Here is a 17,871-nt window from a genome sequence, read left to right on the forward strand (position 1 = left end):
TTTTATAGAGATGGTGAGTAAAGTTCTACTATCTATTGGGAAGACTGGAAGAGAAAGATTAGCTTTCTTAACTATGAATATCGAAATTAGGAGCAGTAAACTATACTACTATACTAGTAGTAGTATAACTACTATATATATATACGCGCTAAATTAAGTCGCTCACAGAGACCTTTATATGACCATTACTTTATTGTAAATACCCATATTGGTAGCTCCTGATTGAAATTAGCCTCTAATGATAATGTAAATGATAAGGTACAGGTGGTTACACAAGGGGGGGGGGGGTACACCTATACTAAGGAGCAGTACCCATATTTCAGTTTCACCTGCTTACATTTCCATGTATTCTCACTATAGTACTAATACTACTATTAGTACTAGTAGTATAAGTAGTAGTAGTAATACTACTATTAGTACTAGCAGTATAAGTAGTTAGTAGTAGTTACATGTAATAAAGTTATAACCGTTTCTTTTGATAGCTATCATGTTGATTTGTCCACATTAATCTTATCGGCTACTTTTCGATTTAAAATCTGCAGTTTGTGACGCGGTCTTACGTTCTTATGTTGTCTGTTACTCTAAAGCTCTAATATGATGAAATCTAATGTATACTGTTTCTTAGTTTGGATAAGTAAGTAGTGCTACTAGTAGTAGTAATAGTATGAGTAGTAGTAAGGATAAGTCAGGAGGAGCAAATGTTCAATTTTGGGAAATTTCCACTGATAGTTGTGTTAGATGACAAGCCATTTAACATCAGGGAACAGGTTTCAGAATGCCTAGCGTGAATATACGCAATCTTAGCAAATGAAAATTTTTGGGGTTAACTGCCGACTATCGCAGCAACCATATTTCCCGTAGTCAGAGAGTACCCCTCCATAACGCGGTCTCTATTTATCTTGACCTGACAACTCAGACACCCACAGAGGCAATATTTAATACCCATCCAGTGATAATAGGCTCTGACAAAAATAATACTTTGAACAACGGTATCATAGTATTGTTATATTCCATAAACGAAATCTTATCATTGACAGGTTTTACCGACAATTAATAGTCTCGTTAATTGTTGACAACAGCATGCCACGTAATTGTCTAGACTGTAACGCTTATCATAAACAAGGTTTATAAGCACTGGAAGTATTCGAGAGTAGTATATACTGCAGTGAGTGCAGCTGTAGTGTTGTTGTTCAATATTGCTCTTCAATAAAACCCCGAGTTTGGGGGAAAGGAAAGTGGAAACATCGGGGTTTGCGGTAAATCGGGGGTTTGTTTGTTTACATTATGTATTTAATACCCATCCAGTGATAATGTAAAGCCCTATTTGGGGGAAAGGACTAATATATAACAATGTACAAGGAGATGCCGGGATGGCCGCGGTAGTAGTATATACTGTAAAACCCCGACCTTACTGCGCCCCGATCTGCCGCTGCCATCCCGGCATCTCCTTATACATTGTTATATATTAGTCCTTTCCCCCAAATAGGGCTTTACATATTTTTTTTATCAATAAACTTTCAAATTGTTACACAAATACATCATTTTATTTCAAAGAAAATATCGCCGAATAACCTTACAATTACATGCCTTGATAGTCAGTGTAATAAGCGCCAAGCGCGAGCACAGAACTTTTTTTCTCCGATTTCGATAAATTTGGTACCAAAAGTTGTCTAAAAATGTGAATAAAATAAATCCACCGTGTAGCAATTTTCGCTAAAAATGCTACACGGCGCTTGTTCGCCGCGCTCGCTTTTTTCGCGCAAATTTTTAGTTTTTGGCCTATAACTTTCACATTTTCAATTATTATCACATAGTTATTATGGTATCGTAATCAACTCATCGAGACGAAACTTTTAGTACTAATACTTTAAGATTTAAATTTTTTTTTTTTCAAAAGTTTTTAATCTGAACACCTTGTGTAAAATTTTGAACAAATTTTCGAAAACTTTTGTGCTTAAAATATTATAATTTTGGTACCAAAAGTTGCGTCTGATTAAGTTTATTACGATCCTGTAAGATTTATTTCAAAATATTCAATATTTTAGGAGTTATAGGCATTTTAAGCAATAAATTAACCATTTTTCGTCCTTTGTACACTTTTGCAATGCACAGGAGGCCCACATACATCTCGACGTTATCGTGCTACACGGTGAATTTTCATTATTCACAGTTAAAGGCAACTTTTGGTACCAAATTTATCAAAATCAGAGACAAAAAATTCTGTGCCAACTCATGGCGCTTATTACATAGACTATGACGAGTGACCGAGTGTAAACAAAATTAGGGACACCGAAACACCAGTTGACCAGTAAACTGATCATAGCAATTACATCGGGCCCTAAAATAGCAATTACATCGGGCCCTGTAATGTAAACAAACAAACAAACTGTAATGTAAACAAACAAACAAACTGTAATGTAAACAAACAAACAAACCCCCGATTTACCGCAAACCTGTCGTTGTTCAATATTGCTGTTCAATAAAGTGGGTGCTCTATATCGTTATATGATGATATAGCGAAGAGTGAAATTATTATAAATCTGTGGCACCGCGCCTATCGTACCTTCATTTGCTTTTCGAGTTTTGAATTTCGGATATGACCAGATTTAGCCGGATATAGCAAAACATAAAAATGTTTATTTTTCTTAAACCGACCATTTAACCGATAGTTATCTTCCATTGTGTTTACATTCTATGTGTTTTCAGCTTACACAATCCGGATTTAAACAGATTTAACTATTACGATACATGTAGATTTGTCTGGTACTGCCACATGAAACTTGTCAATACTCTTTAAATTGTTTAAACTGTTGCTATAACAGTTGATAGAGTATCTATCAGTTCTCATGCATCCTGCTTACGTTATTGCTTAAGCTTAATAAGAAACACGCTGTCTAACATTTGTTGGTATTCAGCCTAATCTGAGAGAGTGAGAGGGTAGCATGAAACATCAGTAATACTGAGTCAGTATTGACAAACATGCAATGTTACGCCACTCTTTATTTGTCAAATCCTCCTCAATCTGAGGACCGTGGTAATATTTTGCTTGCTCAGTGTATAGTTGAAACCAGCTGTTCTATGGAGCCCATATTTGATTGATATACATTTGATTGATATACATAATACATTATACAAGTGCAATTTTAATTGGTTGATCAAATTTTTGCTCTGCTAAATTGGTACACTTTATCTAACGTGATTCAAAACATCAAAATACCTAATCACAGTGCTGGCAAGCACGACCGTTGCATTTATTGTGGGTATACTATGTTCCCCATTTACTATTATACCCCCTTTACTATTATACCCCCTTTACTATTATACCCCCTTTGGTACACGTTACAAGCCTCTTTTGTGCACGCGAAGCGTGCACTCCGGCCGGAGGCGGCGGCCGAAGGCCGCCGCCTCCGGCAGGAGTTTTTCAGGCATTAAGACTCATCGGAAGTCGTTCAGCAGATTTATTTTTAGTTCAAAACATTCTAATTTGATGTCAAAGATGACAGGAATAAAAAATAGTTATGTTGAGATTTTTAAGAAATTTGCATAAAATACTCGCCAGCACTGTTATACGAAATTCGGTAAAAAACCCAAAATCGCCATATTCAGGTGCCTTAAAAACCATCTTAAAATTGAGTTAGAGATCTGAAATTTTTCAGGGCGTCTAGACGTTGACCAAATCGACTGCAAAAAAAGTTTCAGGTTTCAGGAGCATCGGGAAATGGGTTTTCTAGAACCCCTGTTTTACGATAGATTGTCGTGATACATACATACATACATATATATACATATACATATATTCAGGGATAGACGCTTTGCCAGTCAATTGTAGCCTGTATTTAGGTGTCCATAGATTTAAAAGTATAAAAGATACAGCCATTTCCGACCACAGGTCTTGCAAATAATTGTTTACACTTTAGTTTACATTGTATAAAAAAATTATTTGACGTCATAAACACCCCTTGATGACGTCATCAAGTTAACCGTTTTTAAAACTTGATTTTTGACAAAGTAATAACTTTTAAAATTAATTTTAAACCATTAAGGAGTAATTGTATTCAAAATCTGAGGAAATTTTCATCTTAGATAATTGTTCAAGCATTCTGAAAATCTGCCGGAAAGTTTTTCTAGCTTGCTCCTTCATAAAGATATTCGTCATTGAAGTTTGTGCTTTTTTGAAGAATTATTTTATAAAAACGTCAATTTTGCGATTTAGTATTCTCTGGTGTTGGGCCATGCCTTGGGTTGTGGAGCTCAGTTCAGCTTCCTATAGGTATAAATTGTGCATTAGGCTAGTTTTAAAGTTGAAAATCGAAAAGTTGCACACGTGGGGACACGCCCAAATTGATAGAAAATTGCTAAAATCACTGAAAATTGCTGTTTTCGTCATTTTCTGTCTACTTTAGAGTGCCGTTGTGATTACAGTTCTTCTTGAAATAATTTGAAACTTTGCATGCCTATTAAACTATATATAATACAATTACATGCAAAAATTTACGGCGATTCAATATTGGATGCGCACGCAACGTCCGCTCAAAGTTTGCACGTGCGAAAGGTGAGAATTTTGCTCATTCGTGATTTCCAACAAATTCTGCTTTGCCACGACAGTTTAATGTCATTATATATGAATTTAATGCCAACTTGAATGAGTATTAAGTGGCATATTCAGTCAGTGATCGACCGATATGCTTCCCTAAACACAAGGAAATGTTTTTTAAAGGAAAAATTTCGAAATCGTTGAAACTTCCTCCTTATTAATGAATATATCAGTTTATGTTTCGACTTTATAAAGTACCCTGACATTATAATCAAAAAGAGATGATATTTTACCAAAACCCATAATCATGGGTAGAGTGGACCGCTGCCAGTGTCTCTCTTTCCCAAACAAAAGGAAATGATATTAATTTGATTGACCGTTCTCAAATGCAAAATGATACCGAGAATGAAATCGGTCGCTCGCTTTTCCCATTCATTTACAATTGTAATACTAATAGATTAAGAAGAACTACCCCAAGGCAGCTGTACTCGGCAATGAAGATTCAATAAACTTCAGCTTGTTCAATAAGTAATAACTACCACCCTTGTCCCTTACCCCGAAATACTAGGTATCGACCCGAACGCAACCCAAAGAGATTTTTACAGCATCTGATTGACATGTAATCAATCGAAAATTATTACAATTCGTAAGCCGTGAATGAATGGGAAAAGCGAGCGACCGATTTCATTCTCGGTATCATTTTGCATTTGAGAACGGTCAATCAAATTAATATCATTTCCTTTTGTTTGGGAAAGAGAGACACTGGCAGCGGTCCACTCTACCCATGATTATGGGTTTTGGTAAAATACAGTAATATAGTCGTATTCAAGACTTTTAATAGAACGAAACACTAATGTAGTACTAGTAGGTCACGTTTGTCCAGTTTGCTGTTTTATGATTGCTAATTAAGATATCAGAACATGACTTTACACCTAATTCTAACTAATTTAGTCATTTCATTTCATCAGATCAGGACAGCCAATTATTTTCTAAATGACTCCACATATTAGTTAATTCCGTTTTACCGGAGCCCCTGCAGGAACAGTACCATATCTTTAGTTATAGTCTGTTATATGTGACATACTGTTTCAACGTTAAACTGTGTTTACTGTATATAAACACACTTTAGCAACACCCTGATAATCAAATATGGGTTGTAAAGAAATAATAATGCAATTTAAGCAATTAAGAGGAAAAACATATTCCTATAGTTAGATGTAGTAATCTAAATTTCCATTTTAATGTTGTGAAATTTACTGTAACTGTAACATAGGAGACACGGTATTGTATCATCCTCTAAATCAAAAGTTAGTCTATGTTGTACTTGTAGTGAAATAATGTTGAAGTACATAATTAATCATCTAGATGAACAATATGGGCGATGAATTGAGCTACTTAACTGTATTTAAATTTTAGTTGGAAGAAGCAGTCAGCCACTCGGCCACTGGACTTGTAGATGAATCTTTCGAGCATCCTTAATTTTCAGTAAATACTTAAACTCTTGGTACGTTGTTGCTCTCAATTACATTTGAAACCATTGCAATGCTGTTCACAATTATGTATTTGTAGGGAAACGAGCCACTAAAAGGCCACCCTGGTTTTATTTTGCTTCCAGTTTGGGTCTTTAAGAATTTGGAACAACGTGAAAATACTTTCTAGTATTCCTGTAATTTGTCCGTGCCACATATCTTTAAGTTCGTGGTAGTGTTTAGGGTAGAGACCACAGTTTATATTAGTATATTAGACGTATGGGAGAGGGAGCCAGTTGTATCTAAGTATCTATTCTACATTCTTTCATACCACATATGGATACAATTCACAGCTATAACACCCATTAATAAGTCTGATTTCCACTGTCAGCAGCATTGTGACATGTTCTTATAATGAAATATTATTCACTGAATCTACATGAATAAGCGAAGAAGGATCCCGTCTAGACCTCATGGTATCATTGGTTAGAAGTTACTTTACAGTCTACTCTGTAATCTGTTAGACACTGTTAGACTCGTGTGACTAAATCTGCTTTTTCCAACACACTATTAGGTGCTTCTTCTCCTGTCTTGTATCGTCAGTTTCTCTTTCAGTTTCTCTTTCTATACTTCAGCAAGTTTGGCAAGGTCGGTGATCTATCATATAAAGGGGTATAGCTGGAGCACAGAGAAGGTGAACTAATGAATAAGATCCTTGACAGGTTATAAAGCCCCTCATACAACAGGTCAAACTTGTGGTCTATTATTAGTCTATTCCTGCTTTATTGTCGGGTGGTTCACATCAGTAAGAATACCGTACAGTGAGACTCCAGTTAAAGATACAAAGTCCAACAAATCTAACTTTTGACAGGACTCGGGGACTTTAAATTTGGTTTGGTATTAGTTAGCCTGGAGTTATGTTTCATTGTAACCAGGGCCAGCATAATGCATTTTATTTACATGTTCCATACCCCTATTTTGGACGGAACGTATTAACTAAGGGTAGCGGGCTGACTCTTTTAATCGACCTAAATATCGAGTCTGAAGGTTGGATTGTTTTATAAGTTGGCTAAATTCCGGCTTTAAACGGGCTATTAGCTGGTTTGCATTTTCACAGAAACTATTAACCGGCTAACGGCTTCAACACCACTCTGACAACGTGGGGATCAGATATTTTGAACATTTTTGTAAATGTGACTCACCAATAATATTCCTATTCGGAGATTGCGAACACATCAGAATTCCGAATCAGGTCGATTATCAAAATTGGGCAAGCAAACTCAGTCGTTTTAAACGAATAAACATTCCCTAGCATCTTAAATTCTCTGTTTTTTTGTTATATAATTTCTCGTTTTCCTTTGTTATTCCTGATAAAACGCATCATTCCAGAATAGATGCTCTGCTACAATGACATAACTCTTGTAATGGTGATAGCTGGACTGTAGAATGTAGGTGGAGGTGACCGTGAAGTGCAACTTGTAATTGCAGATTCATGTCAGAGTAATAACACGGTAATAACGTATTGTCGTATTGCTTGTCTGAGTCGTCTCATCGTCCAGCATGCAGCTTACAAATGTGTAGTAACATTACTTGTAATGTCAGTCCTTGTGGGATACTTTATTGTAGGTCATAATTAACGCTGCTTTGTTCTGGCATTATATGATTATAAACGAGAGCTAAAGATTCAATTGCTGGATTCTTTGAATACTTCACGCACTTAGGTCTGATATATATTAAGACGCAATGAAACTATCGGACCACGATGTATGGGGACTTGCCACCGCATGGCAACATTAAGATATATCGACTCTGTTACATCGTTTCCTGTTTATAATAATATAAAACTGTTAATAAAAAAATATAGTATCAATGTTGCAATTCATATCTTTTTATCGTCGCTTTGTGTTGTTAAAGTTGCACACGTACTTTGAGCTGATTGCTTTTGTAAGTAAAATTTCCTAGCCTCAATCCTCATCCATCACTGTAAATAATCACTGAAGGAAATTTAACTTGAGAGAGATTAATTTAACTTGTTTGGAAGTCCCAGAGTGCAATCAATTTGATCATTTTGCTCAAAATGTTCGGCGTGCGGCCAGCATTGCTATCCGGTGATGCCTTACCACCTAGTGATCATCTCCAGAGGTAATTCGGACTTCCCAGTCAGTCCCTCGTAGAGGTTTTATTCAAAAGTCCGGGTGATCGTTATTTGGGTGGATACCTTGCCCCTTTGCTCCAGACTCATGACGGGCCGACTGCGCCCTGATCATCTTGTCTCAGCTGGAATATGGAGAAACCCCTAGAGAGTTGCGGAACATCATTTTAAAATTCAGGGACTACCCTAGCCACAAAGGTAAATATTTCTCCAAAAAAGCCACCTATGGCCTTACCACTCAACTGTGAAGCAAATTTCGTCACTTTTAAACAAATTATTTATTATCAGCTCAATTTCTTCAAACTGTGTCGCCTCAACACGGCTCCCCAACATTTACAGTAGACAAATTCACTAGACATACCCACACAGTGGATCACACCAGTCACTTGGGGAAGCCAGCACAGTTTCAACTCTAACTCCCTATAGACTCTAACTCCCAGTAGACATATACCTATAGGGGGTCTCAATACACCATATACCCACAATAGTTGAAGAGCGGCATTAGTAGCGGCATTCTTACCTTCTCCATTGGTTTAATTAAATCAAACTTAGTTATCATATTTATATGATTTATATGATTTATATAATTAAAGTTTTACTGTATTTTGTTACTTTGTAGAGATGAACGGTAATCTTCTGTGAGACATTGAAAACACCCTCAACAAGGATTGATAAACAGTGTGCCACCTGTCGTAATAACGACAAGGAGATCATCTGTTTAAGTGGAGTTAAAATCTACTGTCATAATTTTTTAACATTTGTTGACATTTGTAAACTGATTTTTGAATGTTTAACAATTCAAAAATAACAACCTTTAAACACCTATTCAAATTTTGAATAATTCATTGTATTGACATTCTTCGGCTATTTTCGTATGTTATTTTCGTATGTGATGCAGCGGTTTAAAGATTTGATCAATAATCAATATTACTATGTCATGCTTGATGCTACATGTTGCGAGTTGTACGGATAACGGAAAAGTCAGGCAATATCAGCAACTTTTATAAGAAATTCCACGACATTGCCCTGTGACATTGTGACATTACCACAAGCAATAGTAAGCACTTTACTCATATCTTGACATTGTCCAAGTACTCTCTGCTCTGATCACTAAAAGATATTACTCATCAGACACAGCTTGCATGCACCACCTCCTAGTCAGTGCGCTTATTCAGCTACTGGTAATTGGTGGGCAGTTCTGTGACGTCGTGCAGCAATTGATATAGCTTAGAAAGCATGCACTGGTACTCACAAAGGCACATGTTACGGGTGTTACACTGCTGGTGTTACGGGTGTTACACTGCTGATGTTACGGGTGTTACACTGCTGGTGTTACGGGTGTTACACTGCTGATGTTACATTCGTTACACTGTTGGTGTTATGGGTGTTACACTGCTGATGTTACGGGTGTTACACTGCTGATGTTACGGGTGTTACACTGCTGATGTTATGGGTGTTACACTGCTTATGTTACGGGTGTTACACTGATGGTGTTACGGGTGTTACACTGCTGATGTTACGGGTGTTACACTGCTGGTGTTACGAGTGTCACACTGCTGGTGTTACGGGTGTTACACTGCTGGTGTTACGGGTGTTACACTGCTGGTGTTACGGGTGTCACACTGCTGATGTTACGGGTGTTACACTGCTGGTGTTCATGCAAGCTTTTCAACTATCGTAGACGTATCTCCAAAGTATTGTGTTCAAATAGTCGAACTCTTGTCTTGTCGTGATGGACCATTTCTCAATATTCGTATGATTTATGCTGTGATGATTGAACACGTATTGTTTATGCTTAGCTTTTATGTGATGCATATTTACATATTTAATTTTATATGCTGAAAAGTCACCACACCGCGTATAACCACATTCAACATTGTTAAACTGTTCTTTTTGTGGCTGAGAAGAATCCGCATCAAAAATGCCGCCAACCTATAAGGCAGGAATTTGTGGATAATTCTGACTCCGAGCCATATGACAATTAAGAAAAGGTTTGGATTAAATACCTCAATTTATCGTGGGTATCGTTTGGTTATAATAATGAGATGTGAGATGTGGAGGAGGGTTTCTTTCCTTATCTTAAGATATCATTATTGAATTATTTTCAGTGTTTGATATTTGTCCGTATTTTTCACTAACCGTAGCAGTGTATTGTAAAACGCTTGTTTCTTGTTTTGCAGAACTGAGGACTTCAGGAGTTACAAACATTAGTGGAAATTTAAGTTTTATGAGTAAATATTACCCTAGTCCTTTGAAAATTCCTTTACGATATAGATATTGATAAAAAGTTATGTCATGCAGCCCGAAGAAAATAAATTGAAATCGTTTAACTATGTTAGGAGATGAATCCTGTGTGCTGAAAGTTGAACAATATCTAGAATAAAGTTGAATAATATCTAGAATAAAGTTGAATAATATCTAGAATACTGACATGCATCTGATTCATCCAAGAATTGCATATTATTCCTTACAGCATACATAAGAACGTCGCAATTAAAATTACACCATAGTATAGTGGGCTCGTTCGTTTCAATATTTTACAGTTAGATTTAAATTTCTATCCTCTTAGAAAGTAGATGGAAGTGATGTTGGTACTAAAAGAGAAGGGAGGATGATTTGTACTGATGGTGCAAGAGAAAAGTAACACTATTCTTGTCTCCCCCCTTGTTATTTCCCCTTTAGGCAGAAAGGATGCCAAGTAAGTGACAAATCTAAGCAACTTTCTTTAGCATTAGCAGATCATAGATTATAACTACTTTATCTTTAGTTAATAGATCCTATACTAGGTTATAATCAATTTCTAGCTTTATATCGTGAATTATCCTAAAGTGTTCATGGCTGAAGCGAATGACTAGGAGTTTCAGCTCACTATTTTAATAGAACCACTCCGTCAACACTACATATTTGCAGGGAGCCTGATTTAGCGACAATAGACGAGGAAAAGGAGATGCCTCCTTCTTTCAACACACCTGAGAGAGGAGACAATCCCACGGAGGAAACTTCACAGGGTACACAAGCTCCACCTCCTAAGAAGATGAGGGATCTGTGGATCAAAGCAGCTATCAAGTGAGCACCTTTATCAGTGGTACTGTTTATATAGAGCACCTTTATCAGTGGTACTGTTTATATATAGAGTTCCCTGCTGTCAGATGTGGAACTGAGAAGGCTATTTAATAAGTTCCTCTAGCTCTGTACTGATAAAAGTTCCTCTGTACAGATAACAGTTTCATTTTTTATGTGTTTATAGAAAAAACGGAATTTTTATAAAAAATACTTATTTTCTTCCTCCCCTCTAGTAAAATTTTTATTATAATAACGTTTATGATCCATTTTCTAACATCAAAGGTAGATTTAAATTCAGAGCTGTGTTATGTGCACTGTGCATTGTGCATTAGCATATCTTTGAACATGCCAATAAATGAAAGGGTAATCACAAAAGGTGATCTATCCACAAATTATTGAAATTTGTCCAGAAATCGGAGCTTAAATAGTAAAAAACGGCGCTACCGATAATTATTTAGAAAGATGTTTAAATTCAAATTACGTCGCCTCCATTACACGTGAGGACAACTCATCCTGAAACGATAATAACTTCAAATTATACAATAATTACAATGAACAAAGGTTATGAAGTAAAACATAGCTTAAATCTGTCCGAGACACAGTTTCTATTAAAGGAACAAAGTGGGAACATGTTACCAAATTAGAAGACTAGACTTTAAGACCAGACTTGCAATTTATCCTGAACAATCCGTGTCATCAAGTTCCAGTTAGAATGATTGTTAGCTGAAACCTAATTTGTAGTTCTGAAGTTCATTTTCCTTGCTCTGATTGTTTGCTTTGTTTGGGATGGGAAACAAGCCATCTGTCACCACACGTGGAGTAGAATCCACGTTCAGAGTTACCATGCTGCCAGTAATCGTGCACTTTGAGTCCTCTCCACAATCTTACAAAGGGAGGGATGTGGAGGCCAGGAGGATCTCCCCACTGGATGGGGGGTTGCAGGAGTTCATGGGGACTGTGGAGGAGTTTACTAGAACAATAGAGCAAGAAAACAGAGTTAATTTGGAGACAACCTGGGATGATGGGACGATAGACTATACCTGCAGCCAATTCTGTGATCAGTGAGTACTAGAAGTCAACTTTATTAATAATAATGATATCACCTACTTTAGTCGCACTTGTCACTACAGAGGTGACACTAATAATGGTGACACTTGTCACTAGTAGTGACACTTGTCACTAATAGTGGCGTGTAGTCACTCACTACACCTAGTATTCTCTAATAAACTCCTTGTCAAAACATTATTAAACAAGACCCAGGGGGCTACAACATATCATGGATCGAACAACACTCTTATTAGATTTATTATTCGAGAACTTTGTTTAATTTTGAAATTTGAAATGCTGAGTATGAAAACGCATATTGTTTTCATTCGGAGTCTTCATGGAGGGGAGTCGTATATTTTAACTATTTTTCTTGGGTAAGATCCAAATGGTAAAAATGAGTCATGGTAACTGGATAGTGGTTTGAGGGTGACAATTTTGCTTGCTTATCAGAGTTTTCTTGTTTTTCTACCGACAGCAACATGTCTGTCTGCAAATAATCGCAACCCCTTCAAACTTAGATACAAGATAATCGCGATTAGTAATTATTTTGTATAATTACTAAATAATTTAGTATAAATAATAATGACGCAGGCATCTTATTATGTTCATCTGTTGTGGAGGGATCGCGGCTACATTCAAATCAAGGGGGTCTAGCGTCATCGCGGCAGAGGTAGGAAATTACTCACGGCTTCGGTTCACGAAATTTCGAAACCTGTTCATATGTTCCACTATGTACCGTTCATATGTTCCACTATGTATTCGGCCAGTTTTCTTGCCCTCGCGTGAGTGCATATACTCGTCTTGTATGTAAAATAAAAATTGCGATGTTTTCAATTTTAATTGATAGGAAAGGATAAACTTTTTGTAACATACCTTAAGAACGACAAATTTAGTCTACCATAAATTTAGTCAAACTTTTGACTAAAAGTAAAATTATTGTAAACCAAATTCCATGAGACTAAATGTTTCAGTAGAGCAAATATGACATGAATATTATTAAGCTAACATTGTTTATAATTAATATATGACATCACCGCTCCTACTGCACAAAACCGTACCAAATTCCTATTGCATTTAAAGGGTTAGAGCTCCTCTTGGACATTACATTTTTAATCGATCCATCCCAATGCATGCTCTGTTGAAACAGCTGAAGGATCATATCGACATAAACTACGTCATTCCGACAAAAATGGTAAATTCGAAAAAGGGTGAAAAAGAAACTGAACAGTGTACTGAAGAACTTAATGATACAGAGTCACAAACTCTGGATCTGATGTTATTGAAATTCCTGAGTAACGCATTGCAGCTTAATTTGTAATGCTCAGACGGCGCGGGGTAGACTAAATTTGTCGTTCTTAAGGTAAGTGGAATGGAAAATGGTCTCGAAAAGTCGGAAAATGGGACTAAAATTGTTGTAGACTAAAAATTTGCGAAATTTGTGACTAAAATTATGGTAACCAAAATTATGGAAACCTAATTTATTGTGAACCCAATTTATTGGCCTTAAGGTATTCTTAAGTCACAGTATATAGCAGGATATTCAGTACTATTGAAGAGCCTGGTCCAGGTTTGGTGTATGCTTGTTAACTTGAAGCGGTGGCTGATTTCCATCACAATTTCCATCACAATACTACCGGCTATCTCATCGGATATTACCGGCGCGATGTTAGCCTGTATTTACTCCGCAAACCATAATAACATGTGGCGGTATATTATACTAACATGTGTTCTCACAGTCACTGTGTTGGGACCTAGTAATACGTCCTATTTGCCACTCCTCGAAATTTGATTTGATGACCAGAGTTTTCTGTAGTTCAATACGAGCGAATATTGTCCTGGTAGTTACATGTCAATCAGTCACATCTATCAGAATACCTTCTCCTAATTAAATGTTTGTCCCATGCAGGCCCTGTAGTGGTAAATGTTGTGTTTTTCATCGTTGTATAAAACTTGTTCTGTTTAGACGGTCCGGGAGGTTATGACAATGAGGGTATCTTCTTTTATAATCAGTGGTAAAAGCAGAGAGATGGTGACAGCTGATGGAGGAGGTGTTATTCTTGCTACTGTGTTCACTATCATAAATATGTCTTACAAGTGGGTTTCAACTTAATTTCAGTAGCGAGATTCAGCAACAATGCGCGGAATGAGCTTGATTAGAACTGTAGTAATGAGTGATAGTAAGCTGTATATAACCCCCTAGCCTGCTTGAGACTTGTTACAAAATGAATTGAACAAGCAAACATAATTACCGAACGTAATTTACCGTACTCTAGTATTAGCTGGTCTCAAACAAGACAATGATGACGATCATAGTTGAAGTTCAATCGTCTGTACCCAACAATACAACCCCTAAACAGTAAACAACGATTCATTAAATCACCACCTAAATAACCTGCTCCAGAAGCAGTCAGTATTGGTGTGGTATATAGTAGGAATCACTACTATAACTAGCAGGAATCCCTGTAAGTCCCACACAATATCATACACACCACCCCACACAACCTGAACACAATGGAGCAGGTAATAGCCGTTATATGTATTGTGGGGGGTTGTTGGAGAGTCCTCCCTCAACCCTCCCTTCTAGCGGGGGTCATGAGTAGTAAAGTTTTTTACACCTTGTCGGAAATTACTCAGTAGTACGTGGTTTCAACAAGCTTGTTGTATTATGAGCTTGTTCTCTGCTTTACAGGACCTAGTGACACCTCATACAGTACCTGTTATGGTTATTTAATAGACGGAATGTGCACAGTAGGATACAGCCACCTGAATAAATATGAGACATTGAGCCTTTGTGAGGTTCACATTGTGAGCTGTTCACATTCAGGGCTGAATTAACTTGTTCATTCATATAACGTAATGTATAGTGTGGTTATTTGGCTCTCGTTTGAACTGTTCTAGTTCATTGCAACTGTGTATATAATGCGGTTGTTTGGCTCTTGTTTGGATAGTGTTAGTTTATATCGCCGATTATCATACTTTGATAATTGATTGACATTTGCATTTTAGCTGTGCTTATATTTCATTAGAGCTCGGTAGTCCGATAAACAACAATATTTTAGCGGTCTTTTTTCAAGTTCCCCCTGCACGGTATTCTCTTTTCAAGTTCCTCCTGCACGGTGTATGTTTATTTGGGGACTGGTTTATTAGCCAGTCAATGTTTACGAAAATGATATCTTTATTACATAATTACAAATGTATATCATAAATAGATCAAATCTTAAACCGAAATTTGCACGCGATTGATAAATTAAAAAAAAGAAAATGAAAAGAATGGTTTATTGATTAAAACAAAATAATTGAGTATATATACCATTGTCATCGAAAAATTGTTTTGTGTGCTCTGACAGTCGACCTTTTTTGTAAAAATAATTAATGTAACCTGGCAGTACTGCCCTGATACCCTGTTTTTGTCGTGAGAAGAGTGATTCAATGTGATTTGCAGTTGCTGCAAACCCCCTTACAATTGAACAGAAGTTTAAATGCGATTGAACAAAACTTTGATATATCTTTAGCCTTATTTGTATCGATAGGCGACGTTTTATTTTATACATAATTCCTACATACCGCATCATTTTTGATCTAACAGCTGCGATATGCTTAGACCATGTTAATGTATCATCCATTATAACGCCTAGAAACCGTGCTTCCCTTTTACTTTCTAATTGGGAGTCTGCAATACGAATATTTGGAGTATTATCAGTATTTCTAACACCGAAAAGCATATAGCAGGTCTTTTTTTAGATTAAGTGCAAGTCCATTACAGTCAACCCAACGTACAAACTCGTTGGAGAATTGGTTGAATTTGTGTATAACATCGTGTGCATTAGGTAGGATTTAAACCATTACATAGCTTGCCCACGGATTCCATAGTGCTGGAGTTTGTCAATCAGTATATGAATACTGTTTAGGTCGATATATATATAACTGCTCCTCAAAATCTCATATTAAGACTCCAATTAAGAGTCCAGACAAGATACTCCGAGTTTTGTTCGAATCAGTTTGTTTAAAGTTTGCCTTGATTTCAGATAAGATAACCTTTAGATAACCTGATTAAATAACCTTTTGTATTTCCGGTAGCTGGTAGTACCCATGATCGGACAGGGTACGTGAAAGAAGACAGCTGGTTAGCTGCTGAGCGGACAGTAGGTGTGAACTAAGTAACTACTGAACTAAGCAGACAGTAAAATGAAGATGACAGCTCTAGGAGAAGAGAGTCAAGTGGTCGTCCCAGACATCCAGACTGAACACAAAGAAACATGGGAAGTAGAGCTGAAGAAGAAGACGTCCTCAGAGGTGCTGGACGATAAAGACAATACAGACACCGGGGAGAAGAGATGGGAGACTCCTTCTCGTCAGCACATATACGTGACAATTCATAACGAGGAGAACGAGGGAGCCTGGTATGATCCCTCTCTCCTAGAGCAGGATTCAGAGAGCACTTGGCTCGACTTCAAGTCTAACGATCTGGAGGTGTGCGATCTAACACGTGACCTAACACGTGATCTAACACGTGATCTGTCGCTTGAACTGCCACGTGATCTAACCTGGGAAGAAGTGGAGAACTGGGAGGAGGAGGAGAAGGAGGAGGAGAGTTTGTTGGAGGGGGAGATCAAACACCTGAAAATGGACCTGCCTGTCATCCAGTGTCAGTTAGTGTTTTATCTGTTTTTATCTTTCTCGGGGATTGTTTCAATTCGTGGTGATATCAGTAGACTTGAATAATTTCCGAATGGAAATCGGCCTGAAGTTGTAAATAAGAGCCGTGGTGTGGTGGAAATGACCCGCACCTACACTAAGACACTCTATCAGTGACTATATACTGAGTGATACGACCAGTAATAAGATAGATCAGGTACACTTGTTACACCTTCTAATAAGAGAGACTGATAATTTGACAGGTCCCCCCCGAATCGTGATTGCTTGAGGGGTGATGGGTCCATGTACCCTTTGCTTCTCAACTGATATTTGTACAATTATCTCCGGTGTTGTTACCCTGACAACCCCTGTTACTGCTGCTTGTAGTTCTGCTTGTTTTGTAAAGATATCAATAGCAGTGTCCAATGAGGGAGGATGAGCCTGTATGAGCCGAGCACATGTAGTATTAGGTAAACTATTATCTCTTCTAGATCCTGGGTAATCCCGGGTGATCCTAGGTGATCCTGGGTGATCCTGGGTAATTCTGTGTAATCCTGGATAAACTATTCCCCATACCAGGATTACACAGGATTACACAGGATTACACAGGTAAACATTCCCCGACTGTCTGCTAACCATTTTCTAACCCTATGCTCTGTGTTGCAGTGAGAGTCTACACGGATTGCCGCTGTCCGAAAGCAGATGGGATCTCGTTAGGTAAAGCTTGTGTTCGTTAGCTGAGAATGCTGACAGTGAATAGCTACCATTTATTTTACTTACTGATTTGAATGCTGCTAAAATACTAGATATATATCCCGCGTTGGTTGAGTACATGACGGTGCACTACAAGCACTCAACCTGCGAGTGTACATAATGAGTTAAGTGTTAAGTGTACTCTTCCCACAACTGTTTTCACAAAGTACCAACCTTTAAGTTTGTACATGAGACTTCACATCTCTGATCTGGGAAAT

At 37.3% G+C, this 17,871-nt stretch overlaps 1 protein-coding gene across 1 annotated transcript in view; it reads left to right on the top strand.

Moving 5' to 3' along the window:
• The first annotated feature begins 10,722 nt into the window (after window positions 1–10,722).
• Window positions 10,723–17,871, top strand: part of LOC134817815 (cyclic nucleotide-gated cation channel alpha-3-like) — an 82,613-nt gene continuing 75,464 nt past the window's right edge. Inside the window, exons 1-2 of the mRNA XM_063827152.1 lie at window positions 10,723–10,853; window positions 11,066–11,221. Coding sequence (XP_063683222.1) covers window positions 10,780–10,853; window positions 11,066–11,221 — 230 coding nt within the window. The 5' untranslated portion in view covers window positions 10,723–10,779. The remainder of the gene's footprint in view (window positions 10,854–11,065; window positions 11,222–17,871) is intronic.

Source organism: Bolinopsis microptera, chromosome 7 (assembly GCF_026151205.1).
Source record: "Bolinopsis microptera isolate Bmic1 chromosome 7, MBARI_Bmic_1.0, whole genome shotgun sequence".
NCBI classification, from domain to species: Eukaryota; Metazoa; Ctenophora; class Tentaculata; order Lobata; family Bolinopsidae; genus Bolinopsis; species Bolinopsis microptera.